Here is a 15,014-nt window from a genome sequence, read left to right on the forward strand (position 1 = left end):
ATGACATGATTGGTGGAAAAGTAATATGAAGTTATTTGTTCGGTGAATTAGCGCATTCTGTCCAAAACAGTCGCAGACAACGTTTTTTTAATGTCAACACATTGGTATACCACGTAACTATCATCTGAAATATCACAGTATGTCAAAACAAACCTTTGATCTAAACAGAATATTCAGTATGGAATGGGAATAGATCAGAGCAGTATCTTTTATCATGTTTGACACATATGCCCTGATTGCTGTGCAGGTGAAGTATCCTGTGAAAATGGGATAGTATATTCTCTCCATGAATTTGCGGCCATTTGAACGTCCTTGTACGTGTTTCAGGAGGGGTTGTAAAGGTACTCATATCTTCGGACCTCTTTTGTTATGTTTGTTCATAATCAACAAGAATAAGCTTGTGAGAGAGTCTGCAGGATATTCATAAAAAACGTGCCATTAGTATGAACAGTTGAGACCATAGACATGTATACATGTCTTTGGTTGAGACAAAACCTTTCTGTTAGCTATTTCTGATATGCAGTTGCTATTTAGATACTAAAGTTAGCTTCGTTTATTGTTTCCATGGTAATAGGAGCCGTCATAATAATTAGCTTTTCTGTTGGCAATTTCTGATATGCAGCAAAGAAAATGGTTACTAAGCCAGTAATTCGAATCCGTGTAACCGCAATGACACAGGCCTGGTGTCTTCACATCTTGAAATAGTTGGAGAACATAATGTAAACCTACATAGTTAAGACGTTAGCTAGTTACTTTTTGGAAACAAGCACCGCTTAAAAGACGGAAAAAAAATTAAATTAAATTAATTTTATGATAAAAAACCATGACAAAAAAAGTATTCTAAAACTGATTGTTCAAATCCTTGATTGTGATTGGCTAAAAGCCGTTATAAAATCCAGCACAACCTTACAATTTGACCTCATAACATTCTATGATAACATTCCATATTACTGCGCAGCGTATTCATATAGCGCATTTCATACATTCCATCTAGCTGTTGCATTGCTTCAAGGGTTGCGTGGCAACGATTTATTTAGGAACTATATTTTTAAGTGGCGGAAGAATGACGGTTTATCATTAAACTATTGTTTTTTAAATTGAATTGTCTTTATTTATGAAACCAAATCAAATATTTGTAGTAACAGTTTTAGAAAAGCAATAAGCAATAAGCCCCGCGAGTCCGTGAGTTGCGCTGATTTTAGAACAGGTAAGGTGGTAACAACTCCCCTTACCTGTTCTAAAATCAGCGCAAACCACAGCCTCTTGGGGCTTATTGCTTAAGCTTGTTACTCAGAGCAGAATGTCAAATAAATGCTACAGTGGGGAAATAGTATTTCGCAAATTTGGATACTTGCAAATAAATGCTTGGTCTAAAATTGTAATGGTAGGTCTATTTTAACAGTGAGAAAACGAATATCAACAAAAATATCCAGAAAACTGCATTTTATAAAATTATGAATGTATTTGAATTTGTTGCAGCAAATAAGTATTTGAACCCCTACCAAACAGCAGGAATTCTGGCTCCCACAGACCAGTTATGTGCCCTCGGCACACAGATTAGTCCTCATGCTTCAATGTCTGTCTAAAGAATCATACTACAGACCTTCAACCTCACCACCATGGGCAAGACCAGAGAGTTGTCTAAAGACGTCAGAGATAAGATTGTGGACTTGCACAAGGCTGGAATGGGCCAAGAAACCATGGGCAAGCAGCTGGGTGAGAACAGACAACTGTTGGTGCAATTATTAGCAAATGGAGGCAACACCAAACAACTGTCAATCACCCTCCGTCTGGGGCTCCATGCAAGATCTTGCCTCGTGCTGTATCGGTGATCATCCGAAACGTGCGGGATAACCCCAGAACCGGGGGGATCTTGTGAATGATCTTAAGGCAGCTGGGACCCCAGTCACCAAGAAAACCATAGGAAACACACTACGCCGTAATGGTTTGAAGTCCTGCAGCAAGGAAGCACATGCACATGTATGTAGGGCCGTCTGACGTTTACCAATGAACATTTGAATGATACTAAGGAGGATTGGGAGACAGGATGTGGTCAGATGAGACCAAAATCAAGCTGTTTGGCATCAATTGACCTGCCGCGTTTGGAGGGGGAAGCATAGAGGTTGAAACATGCTTTGGGGCTGTTTCTCTGCCAAGGGTACAGGACGACTCCACCACATCGAGGGGACTATGGATGGGGCCATGTTCGTAATATTGGGCTTGAACCCCTCATTCCCTCCCATTGAAAACACAACCTTACGGATTTGGAGAGGATCTGCAAAGAGGAGTGGACCAAAATCCCTCCTGAGATGTATGTAAACCTGGTGACCAAAAAGAAGAACAGTCTGACGTCTGTGCTTGCCAACAAGGGTTTCTCCACCAAGTACTAGTACTAAGGCCCTGTCCCATTACTACCACTTCACCCTAGCACTTAACCCTTCCACTTCGTTTGCGCGTTCGCGTGAAGGGGTAGGGTGTCCCAATTCTTTTGGACCGAAGGGGAAGTGTTGTTCAACCCTTCAAACGACCCCTTCAAACGGAGTGTGATCAGAACCGGACTTCGATTGAAGGGAAAGATTACATTTCCCAGGATGCCTTGCGATCACCTTGGTTACCAACGGACTCCAAAAAATGTAAGAAAGATGGCTGCCATTGCAGAAAAAGAAGTTTACAAATCTATGGATATCTTCGCAAATAACTATTAAAAAATGTGAAACACATCGGGATATTTAGCCGATCATTATGCAGAATAATATTCCTTACAGTTGAGTAGAATATGATTGTTAGAAAAAGATCGCTATTTTCACAAATGAACGTCTGTCTATGCGGCTGAGAGTAGCGAGTAACGTTAACGTGACGAGGCGTTCACACTAGCCGCGAATTTTCTCAGGCGGTATGCCGCCTAGGGGGCATGGTCAGAAAAATATGTTTGGTTGTCATCTTGCGAGTGTCATGTAGCAAGTTCGACTGCAGTGCAGCGCTAATAGCATTTTAGCAGCTAGCTTCTTCATTCATCTTCAATCAAAGCGTTAGCAGCAAGCTAACATAACGGTTAGGAGCTTAATTTAAGACCTACAATATTCAGTTTGCCCTGACAATGTTCGTATAGTATATACACAACAAACTGAGTCGATGTAGACATATAAAAGTCGTGTAAACACCTTTATTCACATACAAATATTTCCAGTTAAACAGACTCCCGGGACCCAGGATTAGCAGCTAGCTTCTACATTGATCTTCAATGAAAGCGTTAGCACCAAGCTAACAATAATGGTCGAGAGCTTATTTAAGACCTACAATATTCAGTTTGCCCTGACAGTGTTCGTATAGTTTATAAACAACAAACCGAGCAGATGTTGACATATTAAAGTCGTGTAAACACCTGTATCCAGCTTGATTCACATCAAATATTTTCCAATCCGGACTTGCGAGGCTCCGCCATTTTCTATGAAATATTTTGAATTCACCGGGCTTCTGCACTACGTCAGTAACGTCAAACTCCAATTCTGACACACGCCGCGCTGATTGGTTACCGCCTGGTACACATTTGCATAAAGTTAAAGGTTCGTCAACTTTGATAGTCAGGCGGCGGCGTTTTTTGCTCAACAGATGGAATTTCGTTTCCATTCATTCCCAATAGGAGCGGCACGAAGTTCGTCTGTGTGTGAACGTACCGTTAGGATGTAAAAAACGCTATTTTATGACATGTGGGTTTATATATGTTTGCCAAAACCTGAGAACCTGAAAACCTGACGTGTGTTCAAATTCGCAAACATAGGAACACTGTTTGCATTGCGTTTTTGGTGAAACGTAGCCTACAGTGGAGCTGGATATGAGTGATCGAGTGGTGTCCCATTTCTCAGGTAAAGATTTAAATCCCTTCACTCCGTTGTGAAGGGGCCCTCCGCAGTGAAGTTCACTTCGATGAAGTGGTAGGGTGAAGGGAAGATGAATGGGACAGGGCCTAAGTCTTGTTTTGCTAAGGGTTCAAATCAGGCTTTTAGGGGGGGGGCATTTTGTCATTGAACCTAACGCGGCGAAGCTGCGCTGCAGGAATTTTTAAATAAACTGTCCTAACTGAATTTTTTTTTAATTCCGCTATTTCCTGCATTTTGAGGTGCGCATTTTGTGGAATTCAGGTAATATTTTTTGTAGTGCTGTCAAACTATTCAAATATTTAACCACGATTAATCGCATTTTTGTCATAGTTAACTCAAAATGAATCGCGATTAATCGCAAATTAATTAATCGCGCATTCTAAATGTCTCTTCAATATTTTTTTTCCATCATTTTTATTTTATTTTAATGCTCTTATCAACATGGAAGGTGGATTGGCTTGCTTTATGCAATGTTTTATTTTATTGAAAAACAACATTGCCAAACAGGGCGATACAAAATAAAATAATAAAGTGCACATTTCAGATAAACAAGGACTCTTTATAGTGCAGTTAAACCATGGCTTAATGTTTTCTTTTTTTTCAAGTTTGCTGTGAACATAGAAGTCAGGCCTCTTATTTCAAAAACAATGAACCGTAACAGTTAGGTTACCAATAAAAGGTAAGCCTACTACTTCTGTGCTTTCAGCCAGCTGCCTGTTGACATTTTCAGACAACAGTCTTCTGCACAATACAACTTTTAAAGGTAAACTTTCTATTCAGAAGCTTATCATCATCCATTTCGCTGTATCGCGCTCACCACTCACGCAAACGTAACGTTAGCCTACCACACAGTTTGGGAGAGCAAAAAGAACGTTAATCGCGCGCTAAAAAAATGAACGGCGTTAAAACGGGTTTGTGTTAACGTCGTTAATAACGCGTTAAACTGACAGCACTAATTTTTTGATGTGTCTGTTGCAATATTTTTGCTTAATTGTCACATATGATGTACATCAGTGTACCACACAATCTGAAAATCATACCAACACAGAAGAAATCCAAGCCAGAACTTCCAGGTACATCTTGTATATGAATATATTTCTGTATATAATATTTTTTTACAATTACATAATACTTAAAGAACAACTTGATTGTCACATCCTAAAAAAATAAATACAATCTTGCATTTTCATGTATCTACTGCACTGGACAAGAAAGTTGTACTTAATATACCTTATTTTCCGGACTATAAGGCGCATTTAAAAGCCTTTAATTTTCTCAAAAAACGACAGTGCTCCTAATCCGGAGCGCCTTATATATGGATTAATTCTGGTTGTGCTAACTGACCTCGAAGCAATTTTGTGTGGTACACGGCGCTCTGTCAAAATGTTTTAGTGTGACTTTGGTAAACTACAAAGCCGCACCGCTTACAGCATTACGGCTACCGTTTTTTAAATAAACCCTCAGTACAGTACATTGCTTCCGAGTCCCGACCACTGTCCAGCGCTCTTGGCTGGTGGCTCGGTGTTGGAAGTGCCTTCTCCAGCAAGCTTGAAATGACATCTAACGTAAGTTGCTACAGAGTAATGCTGGGAGCGTTGCTCTCTATCCATTAAATAGGGAATGTATTTCACGTATGTGTAGAACCTATTTAGAATGGCTGACCTTACATAAAACGGTTCAAATACTTATTTGCCGCAACAAATGCAAATCAATTCATAACTGTTATAAAATGCAGTTTTCTGGATGTTTTTGTTGATATTCTGTCTCTCACTGTTTATATACACCTACCATTACAATTATAGATCACACATTTCTTTGCAAGTGGGCAAACTTGCAAAATCGGCAGGGGTTCAAATACTTATTTTCCCAAACGTATGTTAGAGTGAATCAATGTTACATAAAATCAGAGAACTGAAAGAGGTGGCTTATCCAAAGATCAAATGTATGGGACAAAGCTCAAACTGGTCATTCTTGAGGCCGATTGATAAAACTGGCTAGTACTGCTAGAGGGAGGTCCAGAGTCCGTTCAGTGACCGGTCAATGCTGCCAGCACCATGTTTCTAAATGTGCTACACAAATAAGGCTGACTCTTGAGGTGGCTCTCACATGCATACATAGAACAGACACACATAGACTAACCTGAAGGTTGACATCCGCTGTGTGTTCAGTTAAAACCTGGACCACCTCGTCGAACCCTTTGTTGACAGCGATATGGAGGGCGGTACACATGGAGTTATTCAGAAGATTTACATCTGCCCCTTTACTCAACAACAACCGTGCAACCTCCACCTGGTTCCTGCACACAAATTGGGACACACATAAAAAACAGTGTCATGAAGTCTGATTGTTGTTCTTTTATTATTGATGACAAAACACAAAGTGACTTCAAATCTAGTACCTCCATTTGATTGGAATTACCTTTATCTCTCCAATGACTCTCTCTCTCTGTATCACTGACTTCCATTAGCTGACACAATCACTACTTGTAATTGACCAATCCATGACACCAACAAGGTGGTGTAGTTTACATAATTATGTGGTAGTGTCAAATTATTTTGATTGTTGATGTTGGTACCATCTGATCAATGATAAAAACATACTTTCATTTTACAATGGTGCTACTTTAGATAACCAAAGACTTGGTCAACTTTCATTAGACTGAAGAGGGCTATGGGGATGCCAAGAACACAGTTTCTGGTTGAGGAAAAGGTGAGCAAGTGAGAAAAGCATCTTTGGCTTGGTGAGGAATAAGTAGATTGGTGATGCCTGAATTAGCCTAGAATGCATGGCTGACCTGAAGCCTGGTAGTATGGCAGCACTGAATTACCCCAGAACAGTGAGTGTGTGTGGTCATGACATGAATGATGTGTGGCATATGTTGGTTGTCACATTAAGTCAAGTCGAAGGTTATTCAAGTTGCGGCCTAGTGAGAGAATATTTTTAGTTTTGTTTAACAGGGCCCTATGAAAGCAGATGGAGTACCGGAATTACGTAATTAAAGAAGAACACAAGAAACACAAGAAATGTGGATACATGACTGGACAGAAAAACATTCACCAGCATTATAGGCAACATTTTCATACTTAATTGTATACTAAGATAACACAAGTGGCTTATATTGACACCGTGTCTCAGAAAACATGGAAATGCTAAAGATGGAATTTGCCAAAGGTCATAGGGCCCTCATGGGTTGATTTGTTTGTGCCTGAATCAGTGCACTTCCAGGTTGGTTGATTTTGCTGTTGGACTGCTGATATTAGCTTGCATTACAGTCTAGCCTTGGAGAACTAACTACACTTTGTTTTTACTGACCGTTTTCATTACAACTGCTTGTAACACATGTATCACTTTGCTGTGATACTATATATTTCAATATCTGTCGTGTCTTTTTCTGCTAATTCATACTAAGCTTCCTAGCTGACTACTCAAGAATGCCCAGCATGTCATATGTTTAGTTATTCCACAGCTTCCTTTAGCGGTTATGACCTGACAAAGGTACATTTCTAATAGCTAGTCAGGACTAATGCACCAGAAACCTGCATACGCACTGTGGACCAGATGTGTTAGCTTCAGCTCAAAGCTGTAGGCAGAGGAAGGTCAGGTGGGTGGAACGACCCCCAACCCACACACACCATATGACTGTGTGTGGTAGTCTGCGACTAGCCTACCGCAGAGCTCCCCTGTTCAGATGTACTGAACACCTGTTCAAACACTGTGCTCGACAATTATTAGAGCTGAAATATGAACATCTTACCTGTACTTGCATCTCTACACTAGTTCCCTGTCAAACGTAGAATTGATTCCAAAGTACTCCTCCTAACATACAAAGCTCTGAAATGACCAAGCTCCAAATGACCTCAAGGAATTAATTGTTCTCTACTATCCACTATCCTACTAAGTCTAGACAAAAAATTGCCCCTTTACTGCCCATAGTCCCATACTAATTCTGAATCTGATTAAACATCATTAGCAACAGTCCTTGAAATCTCTGCCTGTGACCTGGCTTGATGCAGAACAACACACATTTTTCTATTAAAAGGTTTGATGGGACAAGAGAGAAAGTTAATAGCTAATAGCACAAAATAAGGCTAATAATGAGATTCTTTATGAGAATAATGATGATGAGGAGACACCTTTTGACTTAGTAATTAGAATTATATATTTAAATGTACTGTATATTCAAAATAAAATTAGTAGGGATATATACATTTGTACATATATACACACAGTATATTTTACTCCAATGCTTATCATTTCAAAGCTGGATTCCTTGACTAGACCTTCTCGCACAGACTAGACAGAAGCATAATCAGAGATTCTATAACTGATTTTTAGACTGTGTATGCGTATATATCTGTTCAATGATACAATTGGTTTAATGTACGTAGTCATGAACATTTGCTTTGTTTAAAGCAAGAGAGAATAACCCCAGAGACATAAATGGAACGTTCTGGGTGTATTTACCCAAAGGCTGTGTAATGTAGAGCAGCATCTCCATCTTCATCCTTCAGCTCAATGTCACTGTTGGCCTGCAGCAGAACCTTCACCACCTCCACATGTCCCTGATGGGCAGCCACCTGCAGTGCCGTCTTCCCCTGGTTCTGTATATCAACCTGCACACACAATCATTTCAATATCCCACATGTCTACAATTCCAAATTCTTGGGAGTGTAGGCAGGGCACAAACAGACAGATTGCGTTAAAATGTAAAAGACCATGCATATAAATAGAATAGACACATTATTACGATCATTAAGGCCTCTCTGCATTAGATGCCTGTCAAAAGCAGAATTGATTTCAAAGTACTCCTATCACACAAAGCCCTAAACGACTTGGCTCCAAACTACTTTAGGGAATTAGTCATCCCCGATTGCCTTTTCCTTATTTGGACTGTTTTTATTTGTGTTGTTTGTTTGATTCCTAATCCTATTCTTATTTTTGTGGTATGTCTGATTCCTATTCACTTCATAAATCTTGCTGCTATGACACCTGAATTTCCCTGAACCGGATTCATAAAATCTTATCTTATCTTATTTGCCACATACATTGTGCATAAAATTGCAGGAAATCACCCTTGATGCTAAAGTGCAGTCACATTTAAAAAAAGGCCATTCCTAAACTGATGCATTGGCCTATTGAAGTGTAATATGAGTTAAAAGTAAGGCCAGGAATGGTCAACAAATTAAAAAAAATATATGTTTTCTGTTCAGTTTTCTTTAAACAATAATAGAGAACTAAATCAAGGCATGACATTTTATTTCCACTTAATCACAATGAAATAAGAGTTCTCAGAAATTGCTCACAAGTCAGATTGCACAAAAAAAAAAAAAAAAATTTAAAAGTGGAACTCATTTTCAATGTTCATAATGTGTATCTACTCATTGCATCTGATCAATGCAATAATGGTTCTTCTTGCTGCTTTCAACACTATAGATCATATTTTACTACAGAGACTGAACATCATGTTGGTATCAAAGGCTGTGCCCTATCCTGGTTTAGGTCTTACCTTTCTGACTGTCTTCATTTTGTACAAGTCCACAATGAGTCATACACAAGTAAGTTATGGGGTTCCCCAAGGTTCAGTGCTTGGTCCTCTGCTCTTCTCTTAGTACATGCTACCCTTAGGTGCTGTCACAAGGAAGCATGTCATTAACTTCCATTCTTATGCTGATGACCCCCAAGTATACCTATCCTAACAACCTAAGATAGAAGCTTGCCTGAAAGATGTCAAAGCATGGATAATAATAATAATTTCCTGCTCCTTAACACAGATAAAACTGAGATTATGATTGTCGGACCTAGACATCCAGCACAAGCATCAAATATGTACAGCGGGTGAAATAAGTATTGAACACGTCACCATTTTTCTCAGTAAATATATTTCAAAAGGTGCTATTGACATGAGATTTTCACCAGATGTTGGTAACAACCCATGTAATCAAAACATACAAAGAAACAAAAACAAATTTGTTCAGAAATTAAGTTATGTCTAATTATATGAAATGACACAAGGAAAAAGTATTGAACACGCTTACTGATATGTATTGAATACTTTGTACAACAGTCTTTGTAGCTAATGACAGCTTCAAGACGCTTCCTGTATGGAGAAACTACTTGAATGCCTTGCTCAGATGTGAGTTTGGCACATTCTTCCACACAAAAAGTCTTCAATTCTTGAAAGTTCCCTGGGCCTCTTCTATGAACTCTGATCTTCAGTTCTTTCCATAGATTCTCAATTGGATTCAAGTCAGGTGATTGGCTTGGCCATTCTAGCAACTTTATTTTCTTTCTCTGAAACCAATTGAGAGTTTCCTTGGCTGTTCATTGTCTTGCTGAAATGTCCACCCTCGTTTCATCTTCATCATCCTGGTAGATGGCAGCAGATTTTTATTAAGAATGTCTCGATACATTTTTTCAGTCATCCTTGCTTCAATTGTGTGACGTTTCCCAGTACCATACAGTGCCACTTGAAAGTATGTGAACCCCTTGAGCACTTTAGAGTTTTCTGTTGTTTTACCATGAATTTTTTTTGGAATGGAATTAGTGTATTTTCAAAAGTAAGTGAACCCCCAGCTTTATTGGTAAAGTCAAGCAGTTCACAGATTCGGTGAAACATATTTGGGTGCTTAATTAGTAAATTAAGCAAACCAAACAAATGAGACATCCTTAGGAAAAGGGTTGGGCAACACAGATTAAAAGAGAGAGGAAACCAACCAAACTACTGTAGTGCCAAAGTTGGGCGTCCACTTCTAGGCAGAGAGGCGGTAATGTTGAATGCCCTCCATTTCTAAATTATTTGTCTTGGATGGATGGATGGATGGAGCTGGAATCTTTTGGAGATGGTCTTATAACTTTCCCAAGACTGATGGGCTGTCAGTACCTTCTTCCTGATGTTCTCGGATATCTCGTTTCCTCTCGGCATTGCTGATCTGCGTGGGTACACCTTGGCACTACAGTAGTTTGGTTGGTTTCCTCTCTCTTTTAATCTGCGTTGCCCAACCCTTTTCCTAAGGATGTCTCAGTTGATTGGTTTGCTTAAAGGCACCCAGTGCAACTTTATGTAAACATTCAATGAAAAATAAACATTCAATTTCTAGTCTTTTTTACACGTAGTAAGTTTCAATAACTCCATACCATTACATATCGTCATTCAAGGAGAAAAGATGAGACGTCGTCGTGTGGTGAGAACTGATAGAAAATCGTAAACAACAACAATCGCCGGTGGGGAGAGGCCATTTTTCCATTGACTGGAATCCTGCTGTATTTATTGTAGTTTACAAAAAATAAAGAAAATGGCGGCGATTGTTGTTGTTATCGATTTTCTATCAGTTCTCACCACACGACGACGTCTCATCTTTGCTCCTTGAATGTCGATATGTAATGGTATGGAGTTATTGAAACTTACTACGTGTAAAAAAGACTAGAAATGTAATGTTTATTTTTAAGCCTCGAAAGTTGCACTGGGTGCCTTTAACTGACTAATTAAGCACCCAAATATGTTTCACTGAATCTGTTACCTGCTTGACTTTACCAATAAAGCTGGGGGTTCACTTACTTTTGAAAATACACCAATTCCATGTTTCATGTAGTTTTTTGGCTACTCAAACAATTCCCTCGAAACAAGTACATGCAAATGATAAACATAAACCTGACATTTCATCTATGGAAAATTGGTGATGAAAAAATTAAAATCATGGTAAAACAACAGAAAACTCTTAAGTGCTCAAGGGGTTCACATACTTTCAAGTGGCACTGTATGCTGAAAAGCAGTCCCACACCATGATGTTTCCACCTCCAAACTTCACTGTTGGGATGATGTGCAGTGCCATGTCTCCTACAAACATGGTGTCATCCAAAGAGTTCGTTTTTGCTCTCATCTGACCAGACTATATTCTCACAGTATTTCACAGGCTTGTCCAAATTTCGTGCTGCGAACTTTAATGAGCTTCAACAGGCTTTTTCTTCAGCAATGGAGTCTTATGTGGTGAGCGTGCATACAAGCCATGGCGGTTGAGTGCATTACTTATTGTTTTCTTTTAAACAACTGTACATTCCAGGTCTTACTGAAGCTCACCACGAGTGGTCCTTGGCTCTTTGACAACTCTTCTGATAATTCTTTTCACTCCTCTGTCAGAAATCTTGCGAGGAGCACCTGGTCGTGGCTAGTTTATGGTGAAATAATGTTCTTTCCACTTCCGGATTATGGCCCCCACTGGAATATTCAGAAGTTTAGAAATGCGTCTGTAACCAATGCCATCAGTAAGTTTTGCAACAATAAGGTTGCAAAGGTCTTGAGGAAGCTCTTTGCTTTTACCCATCATAAGATGCTTCTTGTGTGACACCTTGGTAATGAGACACCTTTTTACAGGCCATCAGTTGGGATATTATTTTGCACTGACTAGGGGCCAGATTGCTTTCTAATTACTGAAAGAATCCAGCTGTTTTCTTGGCTTTCCATGCCTTTTTGCATCTCCCTTTCTTCATGTGTTCAATACTTTTTTCCTGTGTTATTTCACATTAATACACATTACTACATTTCTGAATGTATTTATTTTTTTTCTTTGTATGTATGTATGGATTACTTGGGTTGTTACCAACATGCGGTGAAAGTTTCATGTCAATGGCACCTTTGGAAATATATTTACTGAGAAAAATGGCGACGTGTTCAATACTTATTTCACCCGCTGTATACACCAAGGTGTAATATACAGTATATGTGTATACACCAAGTTGGTATAATCAATCGAGACCTCTCATTTCACTCGCACATAAAACAGATCTCAAAAACATAATTTTTCCATGTACACAATATTGCTAAAATCAGAAAAGTCCTATCCATTGAAGATGCAAAAAAACTAATCCACACATTAATTACTTCTCAACTAGACATCTGTAATGCCCACACAATTGCAAGACCTAAAAAATATGACCATATCTCAACTGCACTTGCCTATCTGCACTGGCTCCCTGTCAAAAATTGATTTCAAAGTACTCTTTCTAACATACATAGCTCTAAATGGCCTAAGCTCAAATTACCTCAAACACCAAATTGTCATCGCCTGCCCGCCTAGACCCCTTCTTTACCAGGGTGCAGGTCTTCTTGTCATTCCAAGAGTATCAAAAAGCACAATAAGTGGCAGAGCCTTCTGCTATCAGAACCCTGTCCTGTAGAGAAGTCTTCCTGTCTCCATCCGAGAAGCGAAAACAATTTCCATCTTCAAGTGTAGGCTAACAACATTCCTCTTTAGTGTAACCTATAGACACCATTGCTGAGCCTTCTGTGGTCCACCCTGGCTCTACCCCTCTGGCTCCACTGTGGGGGATGAGTGAGATAAGCCCCAACAGGATTTTCAGAGATGTCTCGCCCAGACAGGCTTGCTCTCTTGCTCTCGCTCACCTACTTCTCTACGCCCCTCCTTCTCATTGGTGATGTCAGTGTGTGATTAAAACCCTATATTTACCATTGGCATTGACACAAATTCAGCAGTCAAGTTAAGGAGCTGTTGGAACGCATTCCCAAACCTGGGTTAAGTCTCCTGTGCGTACCTCAAATTTGAAATGACCATGCCGGGCAACTTCTCCCTCTCCTTCTACACATCATATTGTACTGTCGTTGATACAGATGTAGGGGCCATATTTCTTTGAGCACGTAAGGTGACCAGGCTTTCTAGGGTTTCTTTCTCTTACCCTAATCCAGGTTTATCCCAAGGGCTCTACGAGCCCCATAGTCAGGTGGCTTAATGCACAATTTAGGCTCGATCGTGACAAGAGTGATAAAGATGAAATTTGGCACACAATTAGTTTATACCCTAGTGCCCTAGTGAAACTGCTCATTTGTTTTCGTTTTATTTAGGTATTAAGTTTTGGCCTAATTCAAGATATGTGTTACCTGTGGTACGATTTTCAAAACGGTTATTTTGCCAAGAAATGCTTACCAAATAAGTAATTAAGCAGTTATTTATGAATGTTTGTGATTTCTTGTTTGTTTTTGATATCCACTAGTTTAAACAAATGTCCCTTTAAGTAGCAAAACAGACAAAAAGACTTGTTCCCGTGCGCGTGCTCATCCAAGATGGCGGGAAAGATGTAATTCTGCTAAATCTGTAGTTAAAACAGTTATTTTACCACCATTTAAAACCATATTTGGAATTGTATCTTTGACATGTATAAGTAGTAAGTACTGATATATTTTAGCAAAGATTTGCTTCAACATCATTAAAATAGCACCAACAAAGGCACACTACAGTCCCACAGAAAAACGGTAAAATTGGCGCTGATTGAGCGTGTGTCTTCGTACATCAAAACTGATTATATGAGGAATGTGCTCATATAATGCTGTCCTAGAATATCTGGCATACTTCAATGCCGAGCTCAAAACGCTGATTAAAAAATAACTTCATGCCAAGTGACTGGGTGCCATGGTCCCTAATCTAGGTCCCCATCTGCAGTGCTCTGCGTGGACTTGTGAAAGGCTCCTGCTTGAGAGCTGTGCTCAACCTACATATGAAATCTGCATTATGTGAAGCATTATCGGAGGTGCTTCGCTGAATGTTGCAGAAACATATAAGGGATTGCAAGAGCTTCAGTGGTCAGTTTCAGGGTGACTGTGGTCCCAGCTGCCTTGAGATCCTTCACAAGCTTCCCTCATGTAGTTCTGGGGTTATCCCGCACGTTTCGGATGATCACCGATACTGCACGAGGCCAGATCTCGCATGGAGCCCCAGACCGAGAGCTACCATTTGCGAATAATTGCACCAATAGTTGTCTGCTTCTCACCAAGCTGCTTGCTGATGGTTTCTAGACTCCACTGTATCATGTGCATATCCCACATGTGTACTTCTGTTTTATCCTCCCACTCAGACTCTGTATCATGTAAGGGTTCTGGGTTCAGTGGGATTATGTTTAGAAATGATTTAGCATGAGAGAATAGAGGGAACAATGGAGCTTACCTTGTCTGAGAATTTCTGCAGCAGCTCTTGTACTTTGGTGGCACTGCCCCGTGCAGCCTCAATCACTAGCCTGCTGGGGTTATCTTGCTCTGTCGACTGGGACAGCAGCTTCTCTAGAACAGAGATTACACGGCCTATGCACAGAGAATACCAAGGAAAAAAAGAGAAGAGAGAAAGTAAATATTTG

At 39.7% G+C, this 15,014-nt stretch overlaps 1 protein-coding gene across 2 annotated transcripts in view; it reads right to left on the reverse strand.

The window, feature by feature from the left end:
* The window catches only part of mib2 (MIB E3 ubiquitin protein ligase 2), a 64,947-nt gene that overhangs the window by 20,393 nt on the left and 29,540 nt on the right, over positions 1-15,014 (reverse strand). For both annotated transcript variants that reach the window (XM_080853664.1, XM_080853663.1), the window contains exons 10-12: positions 14,828-14,961; positions 8,343-8,491; positions 6,018-6,174 (exon numbers count right to left, since the gene is read on the reverse strand). In XM_080853664.1, coding sequence (XP_080709790.1) covers positions 6,018-6,174; positions 8,343-8,491; positions 14,828-14,961 — 440 coding nt within the window. The remainder of the gene's footprint in view (positions 1-6,017; positions 6,175-8,342; positions 8,492-14,827; positions 14,962-15,014) is intronic.

This window comes from Sprattus sprattus, assembly GCF_963457725.1.
Source record: "Sprattus sprattus genome assembly, chromosome: 16".
In the NCBI taxonomy this organism is placed as follows: domain Eukaryota; kingdom Metazoa; phylum Chordata; class Actinopteri; order Clupeiformes; family Clupeidae; genus Sprattus; species Sprattus sprattus.